General features: G+C 38.9%; 1 protein-coding gene across 5 annotated transcripts in view; it reads left to right on the top strand.

Annotated features, from left to right (window-relative positions):
* ABLIM2 (actin binding LIM protein family member 2) overlaps nt 1–15,898 on the top strand; it is a 163,639-nt gene that overhangs the window by 73,884 nt on the left and 73,857 nt on the right. For all 5 annotated transcript variants that reach the window (XM_067297186.1, XM_067297184.1, XM_067297183.1 and 2 more), the window contains exons 5-6: nt 2,803–2,929; nt 4,866–4,959. In XM_067297186.1, coding sequence (XP_067153287.1) covers nt 2,803–2,929; nt 4,866–4,959 — 221 coding nt within the window. The remainder of the gene's footprint in view (nt 1–2,802; nt 2,930–4,865; nt 4,960–15,898) is intronic.

The following is a 15,898-nucleotide window of genomic DNA, read 5'->3' as shown; positions in this document are numbered from 1 at the left end:
ATATACAGAAACTTAACCAAATGTCAAAAAATATAGTAAAGAATTGGGAAAACATTCAGAAAACAAAAAGAGCAGCAATGTATACTCACAGCTGTTTTCCAAGCACTTGCTAATCCTTAGGGTTACACCATTGTTTCAATAATGGTAGGAATAAACAAGCAGAGTCAGAAACATCTTGGCTGAACTGTAAATTTGAAAGTCCAAAATGGCTATCTGTAGTTATGCTACATACTATGTGAGGCAATAAATGGCATTTGTGTCTCATTGTTTTAACAATCTTCTTGAAAAAGACCTTGATGTTTTACAATTCTTTTTGTAAAAGAAAAGTAGTGAACAAAAGCATTGGTCTTCAAGCAAACTGAGTCAAGGAGCAAATAATATGTTGACCCACTGTTATGTTAGGTTTTGCTCTTGGCTCGTAATTTTAAGATACACACTACACAATGTTATTCATCGGCCTATTCATCTCTGAATTCAGCTCAAGAATGCTATCAAGAGATCTCTTGCGACTCACTGAACTCCCAACGTCGCTGCCCCCTCTGACCAGTCCTTCTATTTTCATCTTCTCCATGTGGTTTTGACCTCCTTTCTGCATTAACATTTGAAAGAAACAAGGAATGTCAAATATTTGCCTTTTGCCTGAGCCCTCAAATTTTTTATTATTGTATAAATACCTACCTACCTGTTTTGTTTAGTTTATAAAATGCTAGCTTCAAAAAGCTTTTGTGGTGGTGATGATGTTGAAAGAGTATTTAGGGAAGAATATCAGTATGTAGCAGCAAATTGACATATGCTGCAGTTATTGGTTGAAATTAAGTGAGTCACTGAAGGATGCTACATCCAAACAGGAAGACAAGAACACCACATCAATACCACTGTTGGCATAGCAACCACAATATTTGTTTTTAATTATCTGGAGCTTTACAGAGAAAACAGCAGTTAGGAAGAAAAAAAGTAACACACAGAATGCTGAATCTCTGCCCACCCAAGCTTAAACAAGATGAGAGGTGAATGATGTCTGAGCGCACTGTGTTGTATTAAGCTTGTAGAATAAAACTTCAACCAGTGAGATTAAATTAGATTACCAGATAAACCCCTGGTACACAGATCACAAACAAATTTCTGATTGAAGTTAAAGAATAGATACTGAAGTATTTATTGTCTTCTGGGAGAAAATCCAGGCACACACCCAAGTTCTCTCTTCTATTAGCAAATCTCAACCCTTCTGATCTGAGCTGCACATGCCTTTGGGCTGGGCTTGATTCCACATATTAGTGTTCTACAGAGTGATATTAAAGAGACATAGTCTTACTCCCTTAATCCATTCCAAATCCACCGAAGGAAAATAAGAACTATCCTTTATTGCTGTGTATTCAGAAATTAAAGTTACAATTGTACTTCCATAGTGTCTCACTAGGGTCATGTAATCAATTAAATAGAATCTTAAATCAGAAAGTTTTAAAGAGAACTGGTTAAAACATTTAATGAGATGCTATGTTTGGAGTCTTTTTTTAATAACTACATAAATCTTTTTATGCTTTTGTGTATATTTTTCTTTCATGGAAGACATGTTTGTTTTCTTCTCCAGCATCTTGAAATGACTCGTTAAGGATCTTCCAGGTTTTGTCTTTTCTCTAGCAAATTGTTGGTATACATGAAGAATTCCTCAAAAATACGTGGTTTCTTATAAGAACATATAGAAGGTTAGAAAGATTACTGAGATACTGATGCTAGAATCACTGATGTTTGTCACTGTTTTTCCACATATGCTGAATATTTTAACATTTTGTAAGAAAATTATACAGAGAGAGAGGTCTACAGAGAGCAAAGAGTGAATGAAAGATGGACGCTATAGGGGATTAGGGGATTCATTTAGGATATAGAGAACAAGGTTCAAATCCCATGTCTAAACTGAATAATGAAAAGATTTCTAAGCAGGGCTGTAGCTTCCCTAGAGAGGGCACTAGGTGGTGGGCTATTGGCATGGCATCTGAGAGTGGATTTGGCTTTTGGCTTTTACCTGCATAATCAAAAGCATTCATCGTTTGAAAACAAAAAAAAAAAAAAAAAGGAAAAAAAAAAGTCTTACCCTGAATTATTTTTTCTGGGGAGTATAGAACTACCTCACATACAGCCTGCTTAATCAATATGGTTTAGTCTATGTTATGTTTCACATTTAATTTTCCTTAGAAATTTTTGGAGCTTTATATATGTGATTTTATATAAATAATAAATATATAGTCAGCCATCACTTTTACATGTTCCACATCCAGTGTCACCACTACTCAGAAATTTGTAATGCACTTCAAGTTTTGGTGTATTTTTCCTGGTTGCAGAAGATCACATCAGAATTTCAGCTTGTTTTTTTTCCACAATTGTGAGAATTTTGAAATATGAGTTAAACTCTTAGACCCAGAAGCAAAGTCTAATAAGAAGAATCAATTATTTATTTTAATCTCAGGACTTTTAGGTCATTTTTATTAATTTTATTGGGCTGATTTATGGTATATGAAAATCTGATGAGCAAGACTTCGTATCTGTTAAAGACAGTGTAAGTGAGTTAAAGTAAAACCTAAATCACTAGGAAACCTAAGTCACTATTTTTTTCTTTGAATGAGTTGTATCTTTTAGCAACATTAGGTCTGCACCGCTTGTCATCCACTGGTGAGCAGTCGTCAGTGAGCTTTGGAGCCTGCACGAGCTGTTACTATGACTCCAGGGGCTCCCTGTACTGCAGTAACCTGTGTTGTTTGCAATCATTTAGAGTACGTGATTCGCTCATGCTGGATTTTTCTCTTGCAGATTGTGGGGGCTGTGGTTCAGAAATAAAAAACGGGCAGTCACTGGTTGCTTTGGACAAACACTGGCATTTGGGCTGTTTTAAGTGCAATATATGCGGCAAGCTACTGAATGCAGAGTACATCAGCAAGTAAGTTGAGCAGAGGAGCTAAGGGCATCTTCACTCATTTTCAGCGTTCTCCTGATACAAAGGGATTAGTTCGGTGTTGCATATCCTTTAGTGTTTGTTTATCACTCTTTGGGGCTATGTAAAAGATTAGAGATTTTTATCTCAAGTTTTTTCTCTGTAGGTTTCCTGTAAGGAAGGTGTCAGATTCGGACCGAATTTAACAACAGCAATGGGAGTCAGCATAAAGCACACACAGACGCAAGCTATGTGTCAGCTCTCGGCTCAGTCCAGTGAGATACAGGCCTTTCACTGGCCAGGGCAACAGGGATTCACTTCTCCTTTAGAGAAGTATGTTCTGTGATGAAATTTTCCTAAACAACAAAATAACTCAGTCACCAATGCCCTATATTCAGTGATGACGGAGTTTCAGAGCCATTGTCCCACTGACATTCAGCGAGTCTTTGGATTTATATTAATACAAGTATAACATCTAATTTCACAGCTTGCACTGGAGACTGAGGAAATCTTTAATGCAGAATGTTGTTAAATAAAGGTTTGCATTATCTCAAATTCCATGCTAATCTGTTGTGTTTCAGTACAGTGCTTTGCTTGTTATTCAACAAAAAAAACCCTAAACTGTAAAGATTTAGCTATTGCAAAATCCTCTCTGAAAAATAGTTAAATGCCAAACAAAACAACTCAAGAGAAGAAACATTCTTGCTTCAAATATTTCAATTAATTATTGTGATAATTTATGGGTTAGTCTCTAAGCAATCCAACTTTTATGCTGTAAAATTATTTTTCATGTTTCTCTAGGGGAACGTCCACACAAATTGTGCCTGTGCTAATAAATCTATCTGATGGTGGACTCTTTTAGCATGTTATGCACTAACACACTAAACATACTTAATTTTGTTTAATTTGTACTTTCAAGTTGCAAAAAGAAATAGCTCCATTTTTTTCAACAGTAATTTTTGTCATTCATCAGTCTAGTGAGCTAAATATACAAACATTTCTCTTTACCTCTTCTACAGAAAATAAACTTTTTAGAAATGGATAAGTTAATCTCCTAATATGTCTCTGAAGTAGCAAGTATTTTAATGGATGGCAGCACTGAAGTATATATTTGACTTGCCCAATAATAGGAAGCAAATTAACAGATGGATTAGTTTCAGAGTAATAGCGCAAGTGTTCTGATTCTAATCATTTAGAATAAAAGCTAAGATTCCCATTTTTAGTCTTTGAATTTTTAGACTGTACACTATCTTAAATCACTTGTGGTAATTAAACCACTTGTGGTGGTAAAATAACTGTTTACTTCATGCATGAGCATACTGCAACATCTCTTCTGCTGTTTAGGTTGAATTCGCATAGTCATTACTGGATGCTACAGAGCAGGTTGCCAAGACAGTTAAGCCATGACTGTCTTTAACCATGCCCTGTTGGGAACCTCAGTAGACTTAAGTGTTAATCAAAACTTGGCTTACAACCAGGATAGCCCGCTGAGAAATTACTCTAGGCAGACCAAGCGGAAAGTACAGTTAGATGTCAGGTAAAGAGGAAAAGCATAATATGTAGAATTAATTATTTCTTCCAGAGAGTGGAAAACATGGAATAAGTTGGTGAATAAGACTATCGAAGCAAATGGTGTGAGGTGGTGTGTCTGAGATACTGTTTAGTGTTGTGGCTGGGAGAGAAGAGATTGCTGAATTCGATGACAAAGCAGTAAAGTGGGATTGTGGTGGACTTGGAAGGGGGGGTCAGATATGGGCAGTCAGCTACTTCCTATTCATTAACAGTTCAGTTCCTTTAAAAATTAATAGGTCCTGGATTTGGGAGGGAGTAAATCGGTAAACACTGTCTGTTGAAATGTTAACAAAGTTTAGCTGTATAATCTGCCAGACAACCTGTAATTCTGTTTAACCTAATCTCTGTATTGCCTGTCTTTTTTCCCTAGAGATGGCATTCCATATTGTGAAACGGACTATCATGCAAAGTTTGGTATCAGATGTGACAATTGTGAAAAGTATATCACAGGAAGAGTGCTTGAGGTAAGGAGGCTCTCTCATTCGAACAAATCTTAAAGTATACAAGGAAACCTTCTCGTTTCCGTGTATTCATATGCTCAAAAATGAGTGTTAATGCAACAGTGTAATGTTAGTTTTATGAAATACCAGGAACTTTTTCTATAACCCTTTTCTATTTCTTCTCTTAACGGTTTGATAAGGCAGATACTCCCTAAATTGGATATTTGTGGTACTGGAGAACATTCAGGTAGCAGAAGTAGTAAGTGAACAGGTTATCAGGCACATTTTAATACTTAAGCTAAATTCTGTTGTAAATTCTGCTCTATGATTCCATTTTCCATTCTCCAGAGTTAGTATGAAACTGCTGAAAAACTGCTGAATCATTCAAAGTGTATTTTTGCACTCAGAAATGGGTTATGTTGCAGTTTCTTTGCGAGTTTGTTGTTCTAAAAAGAAAGGAAGATGTTTAGTGTAGGCACATATTTATGCTTTATCCAAAAGTGATTTCCACATAGTTTAGATATGAGTATTTTCCTTCAATCTGCATGTGTTTACGCCTGGATCTAAGTGCATGGTTGTCCAATGTTAAAATTTACCCAGTTTTTCTTTCTGCCTTTTTCCTGTGTCTTGTTAAGTCTTACCAGTTTTGGGGTTAAGATGATTGCTCAGTTCAGTCTTTTCTGTTCGTGAGTTCAGACAACTTGGAACATCCTAAAGGAAGGCTAATTTTTCCACCAGAGAAAGAACTGCTGTTAGTCATGCACAGACTTTTAACTATTCCAAAGGTGGGCAATAATAGCTGTATAAAAAGATGGAGAAGCAAGTGTAAGGAATCAGTGAGTCCATACTCATTGGCATGATACAGCGTAATGTTAGTGCGTGAGGAGCTTTTCCATTATCAGATATTTTTATAGACATCCCAGGAAAACAGACTTCTAATGAGGGATTTGAAAGAGCATAAAGACACCTTTTTAGCTATTTACAAGCAGCTCTCTCAAGCTGGAGACATAAATGAAGAGAAAATACAGAGTCTTCAAAAATGCAAGGGGTGACCAGTGGAAGCTGCTCTGTGTTTTCAGAGGAGACATCAGCCTTTTGACATTGAGTAAAAAGTAGTAGGTGGGGCTGGCTTTGACAGCGAAGCCAGTTGCCTCGCATTTGATGTGAGGAAGAAGGAGACAGGTGGATTCACAGAAAAGAATGACGTGGTCAAATTTGGAGTGCATTTACCCATAGCAGGTTGCAGGGAATGATGAATACTCAGGTGGGAGAAGAGCAAAATCTTCAGTTTTACCCATCGCTCTTGGCTTCACAGTACATACAATATTTTTCTCTGTTTTTTTCTGTCCTGGTTCTTCATTGTCTTGCAAAATCTGTACAGAAAAGCTCTTTTTATTTGGTAGAATTTACTCCTAATTTGGTTAAACAATGGCATGTGGTAAGAAGTGGTTAAGAACTAGGCCCTTACTTGGCTCTGTGGATGAAGAAAAGAAAAAAGGTTAAAAAGAAGGTGTGAGTAGTGGCAGTGCTTGGTTTGATTTGTGGGATCTGGGGGTATGTGTGGCTGTATCCGTTCCCTCCGATTGCTTGGAGAGAGCATATTGAGCAGCCTGACAGAATTCCTTGTTTTTAATATAGATGGGCCACAATAAACTTGAGGAAAGATCATTCTTTAAGGATATAGTGGGAGTTTCACTGTGACTGATTGTGTACGTCGTTTCCAGACAAGCAGCAGAATATCCTCTGCCTGTTTGTAGTTCCAGGTGACGATTTTGGTTAGCGTGCGCGCGTGTCCCTGCTTCCGCCTTTCCCCCAATGGTGCCCTGATGAAAATGCAGCAATCTTCTTATTTTGATGCTGGTGCAAGCTGGGAGTAACTTTGATTGAAATCAGTGACATTAAACAGTGGAAAAAAAATACTGATGCAGGAGGGATAAGATCTGGAAAATTAGAAGAAGAGGAGGGCAGATAAGTAGGAGAAAGAGGACTTTTGCAGTTTGTAAAAGCACAGTGGTGTCAGAAAATGTCACTAGCAAATAGGCAAGATAGGATGAAGTTAGTATGAAGCAGGCAATGAATATGCACGTTGATCTTCAGTGCCTGGAGGTTTGTTATAGCAATCCAGAAACTTTATGGTCTATAACTTTCTTTCCATAAAATACTATAAAAAGTGGTTGGTTTGTGTACAACAAACATAATGAAGTATAAATATGGATTAATGTCCTGTATTCTGTCAGGTAACACTTGAAGTGGCCACTGAACTCCCTAGTTACTAGTGGAGGACAGTCAGATGAGCAGATAGCGCATGCACCTCATTTCATTAGGAAGCTAGACTAAAAATCATGACTTAAGCAAACAGATTTGAAAGAACACAGAGCCTGTATCCATAGCTAACATTGTTAAGTCATTTGTTGTTTATATTGCAGCAGACAGACTTACTCTGAAGGCTTGGATATAGGGCTGATCTCTTCGGTTTCTCTGATACCTACCTCAGTATTCTTTTGTCACCAGTCAGCTTGCTGGTCTGTTTACATATCACCTGGTCAGAAGGACAGGAAAAAGAAAAAGTAGCCATGGCTGCTCTACATTTTCAGGGATTTTCACGGAATTGTCTGGAATCCTGAAACATTTTTCAATACTTCAGTCTTTTTATGATATTGAATATAATCTGGAGATTCACAGAAATAATAGGGCAAATAGGGCAATTGCTGTTAAAGAGGGGAAAATTATTGACAGTGATGTGGACTAGTCTCCCAAGGGAGCTACTGCAAGCCATCGCTTAGATCATATTAAAACTGGATTGGACAAGGCACTGGAAAATCTACGTTAGGGTACAGTCCTGCAATGACAAAGGGAGGGGCTATATGACCTAAAAGGATTTTTTCCATCTCTGATTTCTGAGCTAATGTCAGGAGGGCAGCTGCTTCCACAATTATTCTATGCCCAGATTTTTAATATTGCCTCCTTTTCCAACACTTGTTCATTTTCAGTGTTTATTCAGCAGAGGAGGAAGGGAGAGTCGAGTAGTGTCAATTACTGATAACTTATAAAAATACGGCTGTTTTTGTAGATTGCCAGCCAAATACACTGATGATTTAGTTACTTAAATTCTTCCTTCAGCCCATTTGCTGAGGATTAGATCCATTCCATGCAGTAAATGGGCTTAAACACAGGATAGTTCTGTTTATCCCTTTCTTGTTCCTTTTTTCCTCCTCAGTTCACTCTTCCTTGGGAACTTGTACTGAAAAAGCTACAAAAGGAGCTGAGCAGGGATATGCATTATAGTTTTACTTAAACAAAGAGCAGTGCAACTGAAAAAACTGTTTGGGGGGGAAAAAAGGGTTTGTTTTATTGCTTATGGTACAACTCTGTTCCAAATTCAGAAATCGCTAGCATGAAACAACGCAGAAATAAACACATTTTAACATACCAAGCTGTTGATTTTTATAATCAGCCATTTCCCGTTTGTCATGCTGTAGACTGTTTCTTTGCATCTGGCACTAAAAATATTTTTTTCCCTTTTTCTATATCACAAACAGCTATTTGTTAATTAAAATCTCAATTTGTGCTAATAAGAATGTCATAATGATAGGCAAAATTAGTGTAACTGCCTTTCTAAAAAAGATATACTATGTTCCGCATGATAATTCAGAGCCTGGTACAAACCCCTTGGAAGACAATTTCCATTTATTTGGGGATTTTTAATCGATCTTCTAGTTTTGTTTTCCCAGGAGGAGGTAGATGCAGATTCCCTACCTGCCGGTCCTTCTCATGCGATGTGCTTTGCAGAGGACTGGAAGGCTGGGGCTCCTCTTGGTCCCCTGTGGGGACCATGCCTGGATTCCCTTTTCACAGAAGCAGTGGGGATGGGCAGGGTATGCTTCCAAGGAACTGGGGAGTGTTAGTGGTTTTGCCACTTTAGAGATAGCCTGAAAGGACTGATCTAAAAAGTCCATGGGTCAAAGCAGTCTTTCTTTGGATCTCTGAAGCGCGGGGCTGCTGTGCACAGTAATAAGCCAGAAGGAAGAAGCAACACCATGGCCGGTCAGTCAGGTCTCAGACTACTGAGATTCACAATAGTCCTTCTTATCAGGATTCATCAAGACAGATGAGATACAAATCTAGGCTATTTCCTCATCTTTGGAGGAAATACTCAGTTGTAAAACCCAGAGATGTAAGAACAGCCAAGCACAGCTTCATTTTTATGTATTGCTTTGCTCCAGTTTTGATTATCAGGCTTGAATATGTAATAGGAATCTAGAAGTAGGCCAGCTCTTTGATAGTACAGACAGCCCTGTACTCTCTCTTTCACAGACTGATCCACCTTAAAAAACAAATTTATTTCGTTTGTTTTGTAAAACATCATTTGAAAGAAAGTCCAGAAGTCAAAACTGCTGATAGTGAGAAACTTTATCTCAAAATTAAAGCCTCTGTATTTGTATGTTATCAGCATATAGTTACTAACTCTTCTGATGCTGGTTGATTTTCAGCTTTTTAGATCTTCTCCCTTTCTTTTGATGAACTCTATGGAAAATTTATAGAGAACAGTCTTAGTTCCTCTCTACTTTCATTTTGCCAAACTGAACAAGCCAAATTCTCCCATTCTCTGCTCATAAAATAAGCTCCAGGCCCTTCTGACTACGCTGGTAGGCCTGCTCAGCGCCTGTTCCCATCTGGGATCAACTTCTCTCAGCATGGGCAGCCTTGTACTCCAGACGATGTCTCACCACTACCTTGTGCAATGATAGTAGCCCTTCTTCTAAAGGAAGCACCTTACCTGGCACATCTCTCATTGAGTGTGTCTTTTCTGAGACGGTGTTATGGTGACAGCTCATAGTGAGATGTGACTGGGGGGTGTTTCTCTTCGTCTGTTGTTTCAGCTAAAGATTTCCGAGTTTGTTAGAGGAACCCTTTGTACACAAGGATTACCTCATGGGGATGGTTCGATGGCAAACGCATTGCAGATTGCGAGGTGGCCAGGCATTACTGCTTAGACGGGGAATGGAAACATGGTGCTTGCTAGGTGGAGCTGCCTGGTCCCTGCCCTCCATGACTCAGTGTTAACGGTCGCTGATAAACAAGCCCATATTCCTTCACTGCTCATTGGTGTTTTGAATTTCATGTGAATAAAAGTTGACAGTGTAACACACTGGAGGATATGCTTTGCAAAAGGTCTCTTGGGGCTTATTTACATGTAACCCAATTGCTCCTTTAAGCACCACGGCATATTTTCAGCTCTAGACTAGACTTCTCTCTTCAACTGTCCCGTGATTTACAGCTACGTGGTTAAGGCTTAAATGTGCCCTACAGGAGCTGGTGAAAATGGCCCTGTCATTTGCTTAAACATACAGATGGAGTCCAGCTGCTGTATCTGGCATCCTAACAAGGCAGCCTGGTGCTCAATCTACGCGGGGGAAGAAAGGGTTAACATTTTTCTGTTTTACATTTATGTGTAAATGTCTAGGAAGGCATAATCAATATTTCTTTAAATCTATTATCATAGCTGTATGTTGCTTTAAAATGAGGGACCAAATGCAGTAGGCACTAGACAGGGATGAGACTAGAAATGTCAGTTAAAGACTACAGACTAGATATGTCAATTAAATGCCAATTATACCTCAGTGATTTATTAATTAAAAATGAGTCTTTGTTTTGTAGTTTGTCTTTTTGCTTGCCCTAAGGTTGAGCTGTTCTTGTTTGCAGCCACATCTACTTTGTAAATCAATAGCTTTTCCCCTACAAAAGTCTCAGTATAGCACAGAGACGAGACTAATTCCTTGCAGCAGGGTGTACAAATTTCTGCCTGCAGTGTAGAATAATGGTTCATTCTGAAATGTCTGTTAACTTGCTGTTTCACTAACAACAAAACCCAGTGATGTGTGAAAGGTACTTCAGCAGCTTATAATATAGGCATTAATACTGAAACATGCAATAAAAGGGACTCCTTCTACATGAACGAAGTGTTTCCTGTAGCATGGACAACCTTGAAAAGGCTGCCAAAGCAGCAAAAGCATCTAAGTGTCAGTACTAATCCTCAGTTAGAAACTGCTCTCTACGCCAGTTTTCTCCCATCGCGAGAGAAGAAAAGGAAAACTGTTGGAAAAGATACATCTAAATAAATCAGCTTTAGCTCTTGCAAAAGGAAACCAGCTAAGGTAGGAAATATTAACTAGCACTTTGAATGAATAACATTTACTGAGATAAAACACATTTTGCAGTTTGAGAACGGTCTCTGTTTTGGTGCCACTTGCATTTGTCTGGGGCTGCTGATTTGCAAAGGCAGGTTAATCATCATTGCATAGTGTCTGAATTTGGCTGGGTAAGTGTTAACTGGCAATCAGTTGAATTAGACTGAATATTAAGAACACAGATCATGGTATCTTTTTGCTTTCATACAGGCATAATTAAATGATTATCAACAAGCATAAAAATAGCAGTGAAAATGCGTTTGACCTTAGCTTTTAGCCTTTCCTTTTCTGTAACCCAGTTTTAATATTTTGGATTTGTTCACCTTATCTTTCTTGCACCCTCACCCTTTCCCTCCTTCAGCAACCTCTTCTCCCCGGAAAAAGATAACAGAGTTATACCTATCTATATTAATTATCTGAACTGTTAAAAACTCACAACTGTTGACAAGTCAGGAGAAATTAATAATACTAAAAGGGGCTCTTTACATAATTAATACCCTGTAAGTCAGTTTGGGGGATTATTTAGTAAGAGCTCTGAATAAAAAATTTGCTGATAGCTTCAGCCTGTACATTTTTACCAAAGTAAAAGATTCTGCAACCTATTTCTGAATAAAACAGAAAAAAAGAAATTTAAAACTTGAAATGAACTGGTTGATACTGAGGTAAGAATGACCATTGCAGGGCTTTTTATTTTTTTTCAGTTCCTTGCTTTCTTTCCTGTCAAGGTTTCTCTTGCATGTACAGAACAGGTCCCTGATATCGTTGCTTGGCACTTGTGTCTGTGTGGGTTTGTGTGTGTTAGAGGGACTTGGAACATAGTTAGATTCTTGAGCCTGGAAGACAGGTGAATGATGTCTACTGCTTCTCACTATGCAAAAATGTAGCATTATTAATCAATTAAGATAGTTTTGCATCAAAACAGTGATCTCAGTAGTCACCTTGTACCATTTGAACTTCAGGTACAAACTGCATACAGCATGCCCATTAGAGAGCCTTTCTAAGCAATGTGTTGCTGTGGTGATGCATTCACTTCTCATGTGATGTAGTACTATTTGCCAGCATTTGAATATACTGACGATGTAAAATTTTGCACTTTTGGGATGTTTTTGGTTCCTCATCATTATACTTTGCATAATTTCTTTGATTTTTGTTTGTCTCCTGCTTTATGCCTTGGGCACACTGAAGGCAGCCAGACTGCTGCTCTGCAGTGCCCTATAACACAACCACGATCCAGCCAACAACACAGCAGCCTCCCTCTAGCTCTCTCCAGTAACCATGACAGTGGCCTAGCACTCAGCTTTGTCTAGCACTCCTAAGTATACTTAACGACAATTGGCTTTGTTGATAAAGTATCTCCAACATATTCTGACCCACGTGACAACTGTTGTCTGTTATTAGCAGGAAAGCAAGCTAGGTGACTCATTTCTTGTATCTTGAAGATTTTTCCCCTGCCAACCTTCAGCATTTTTTATGTTTCTTTAAATTTGTTTTTCACCTCAAATTAAGAGCTTTTGAATTGTACTTCGATCATGAAAAGTGTTGATGAATCTGCAACTAGCAACTTTCTACTGTCAGGAAGTACTGTTAAAGTCAATTATGCATGTGGTAGTAGCATTTCAGATCCTAGTTTGGGACCTAAAATTTGGAGTTCCAAAATATCAGCCTTTATTCAGACACATAATGAGAGACAGCTTCTGCCCCCAGATGCTTGCAGCCTGGGTCACTGCAACCAACGTGAAAAGAGCAGTGAAGCAGCAAAGCGCCCTGAATGAGGCATCAGGTTAGCTGTACTTCTGGCTGTGCTGGCTTCCATTTGATAATATGTGTGATAATGTGATAATACTGCCTCTCCAGGACTGTACAATGTTGGCTGCCATTTCATTCTTCCTGTCTAAAATGGGTGGGCTAAATCCACAGCTGCAAAATTGAGGCCAAGTCACCTTTCTCCTTCTTCACTCCCTCTCCCTGATCAAGGGATGGCAAAAGTGAGAGCCAGCTGCAGCTTGTGTTGGCCCATAAGTGGGTTTTAAGGAGTGGGAGAGGAAAGTTGAAAAGAAATGAAGGAGGTTGTTTAGCAAATGGAAAACAGAAGCCTCTTAAGTCTTAGTGGGTGACAAGAAAAATTTGCAAAGCTGAGTAGAAGACAAAAGGGGCAGCTCACTCATTACATAACAAAGATGACTGAGTGCAAAATTAGTGATTTTAGGTATGTCAAATCATTTTGGTTTACAGGACCATATACCAGATTCAGCAGAAGAAGTACTATTAGTCTTTCTCAGCTTTTGTCTGCCTGCAGCAGGGCTGAATTTGCTCCTGTGAGTCAGAACTTGTTTGCAGATGTTACAGAATGAAATTGGAGTTATAACAGTCCCGATTTTTTTGAATCTTTCTTTTCTTAATTAGTCCCTTTAGGATTTTTTTATTATCTTTGTATTTCTCTCCCAAGCATTAGAAAATTCTCCTTTTGAGAGTCCAGTATATAGTAAGTTACTATCATTCTGAGATAAATGTCCCCACTGGTACATTCAATTCTGCACTTTATACCTGGAAGAATAAAGAGTGTGTGGGAGGCAGTAAAAATGACTCAAATGTGGGTGGGAAGTCTCAAGGCTCTGCAAAGTACAGGGGGATGAGCCAGAACTAAGACAATACGAAATAACTGTACATGTGAGACAGCTAAAGCTGTAAGTAATGCTGCAGGTGCATGTGTTGAACATTTCAAATGACTCTTTCTTGGCGTCTGGTGGGATGACAAATGAATCCAGTAAGGAGAAGTCGACAAGAAGGATTGATTCACAGCATTGCACTACTTTTACACTGGTGTAAACCCCATTGAAAACAGTTCGTTTGCCCTGGCACACTGCTGAAATGACTCAGTGGCGAGTCAGGCCCACTGTGACTAAGAGATTTAGAAAGAGCTATCCTTCACGTTATTCTCTCTTTGTCTCCTCTCTCACACTTTTCTCTCCTCAGCACTGTTAGATAACATAGTAAATAGGTATTTTGCTGACTACCTCTGCCTCAATAATGTTGCCTGTCCCTTCAGGCCCAGTAGATGACATGACAGCTGTTTACTAACCATTATTGTGTACAGCTATTCCTGAGTAATCCTTCCAGTTCTTCTGTAGCATATGCAAAGTTCTGGCCTTGCTGTAAATGTGAATGGGGATTGCATGTAGTTACACTTAAAGCTAGTAACTCAGCACAGTCTTCTACTCCAAGCAGCAACAGTTATCTGATTTTCTGAGCATCATCTCCCTTATTTGAAAATACTGGGTAAAGTCCAGTTCATGGAACCAGCATAGTCCACATAATGTGCCGTAGTGTCGATGCAATGGCAGAGTTGTAAGTGCGGCTGTTGAACAACACTTGATGGTGCTGCACTATGCACCTTCTGCGTCCTGCTCCAGGGATTAGAGCATTCACCCAGAAAGGTGAATGCCCGGACCCATGATTTTATTCAGTCGTTAGGACTGAACCCACATCCCACAACCCCATGTTGAATCAGTGTGTATAAGTATCTGAAGGGAGGGTGTCAAGGGGATGGGTCCAGACTCTTTTCAGTGGTGCCCAGCGATAGGACGAGAGGCAATGGGAACAAACTGAAACACGGGAAATTCCATCTGAACATGAGGAAAAACTTCTTTACTGTGAGGGTGACAGAGCACTGGAACAGGTTACCCAGAGAGGTAGTGGAGTTTCCTTCTCTGGAGATATTCAAAAGCTGTCTGGACAGGGTCCTGTACAGTGTGCTCTGGGTGACCCTGCTTGAGCAGGGAGGTTGGACTAGATGATCTCCAGAGGTCCCTTCCAACCGCAACCATTCTGTGATTCTGTGATTCTGTGAAGCTGTGGCCAAGAATGGGAGGGTTATATGACCAGATGGGGAACAAGCAAGAACCCCTGATTTCATCTGAGTTAGGTAGAATACTCGGGTAGGAAGACTTCCTGGGCCAGTTCTGTGCTGTTAGGTCACACAGTTACTGGATAATAACTAATCTAGCTCTGGGAGCAGGAGCTAGAACCCTAGTTCAGCCAGAGTCAGTGGGCTGCATTTACTTACAGAAATTGTGAATTTGTCTCCATAAATCAGTGCACTGACTGATTGCATCCGAAAAGCTGAAGTGCTAAATCTCATTCAAAAACTTTATTGAACTTCTTAAAAATAAAAATCTGGAGTTCCGTTTTTATATCTCTATTTCATTATTTGTTTTCCATACATTTCAACACCGTAAGGAAGAACAGTTCATTCACATAATAATGTAATACCCTGGTAAAAGCATTCATTTTAGAAATGAATGATGAAGTATAAACATGACAAATTAAATATCATTTAAAGGAGTTCAGTGGTTTTCTACCTTTTTTGATTTGCATATTCCAAAAATTTCTCAGTGAAGGTACATACTCCTCAATGCTGAATTTAAAATGATAGATAATGAATTTTCCTTACTCAGGTTAAGGTGCTCTTTGTCTCCCCAGTTCCACTCGTATGAATCCATAGATGTAGGTGAAAAGCAGTAGAGGATTAATTTTCCAAGGAGTTATATCTTGATTTGATATTCTGTTTTAATATGACGTATATAAAGCACATCTTGATTTATTTCAGTGTGTCTTGTGTTCATTTATCAGTGCTTGGAAATGGATGTGGGATATCTGGGGTCGTGGTTGACAGTCAATTAAACATGAGAGGACAGTATGCCCTGGCAGCAATGAAGGCAGTGTACAGGGCTGTCTCAACAGGAGTACAGCCCATAGGTTGTGAAATAGGAAATGAT

Source organism: Apteryx mantelli, chromosome 5 (assembly GCF_036417845.1).
Source record: "Apteryx mantelli isolate bAptMan1 chromosome 5, bAptMan1.hap1, whole genome shotgun sequence".
Taxonomy (NCBI): Eukaryota; Metazoa; Chordata; class Aves; order Apterygiformes; family Apterygidae; genus Apteryx; species Apteryx mantelli.
This window is presented reverse-complemented; position numbering and strand designations above follow the sequence as displayed.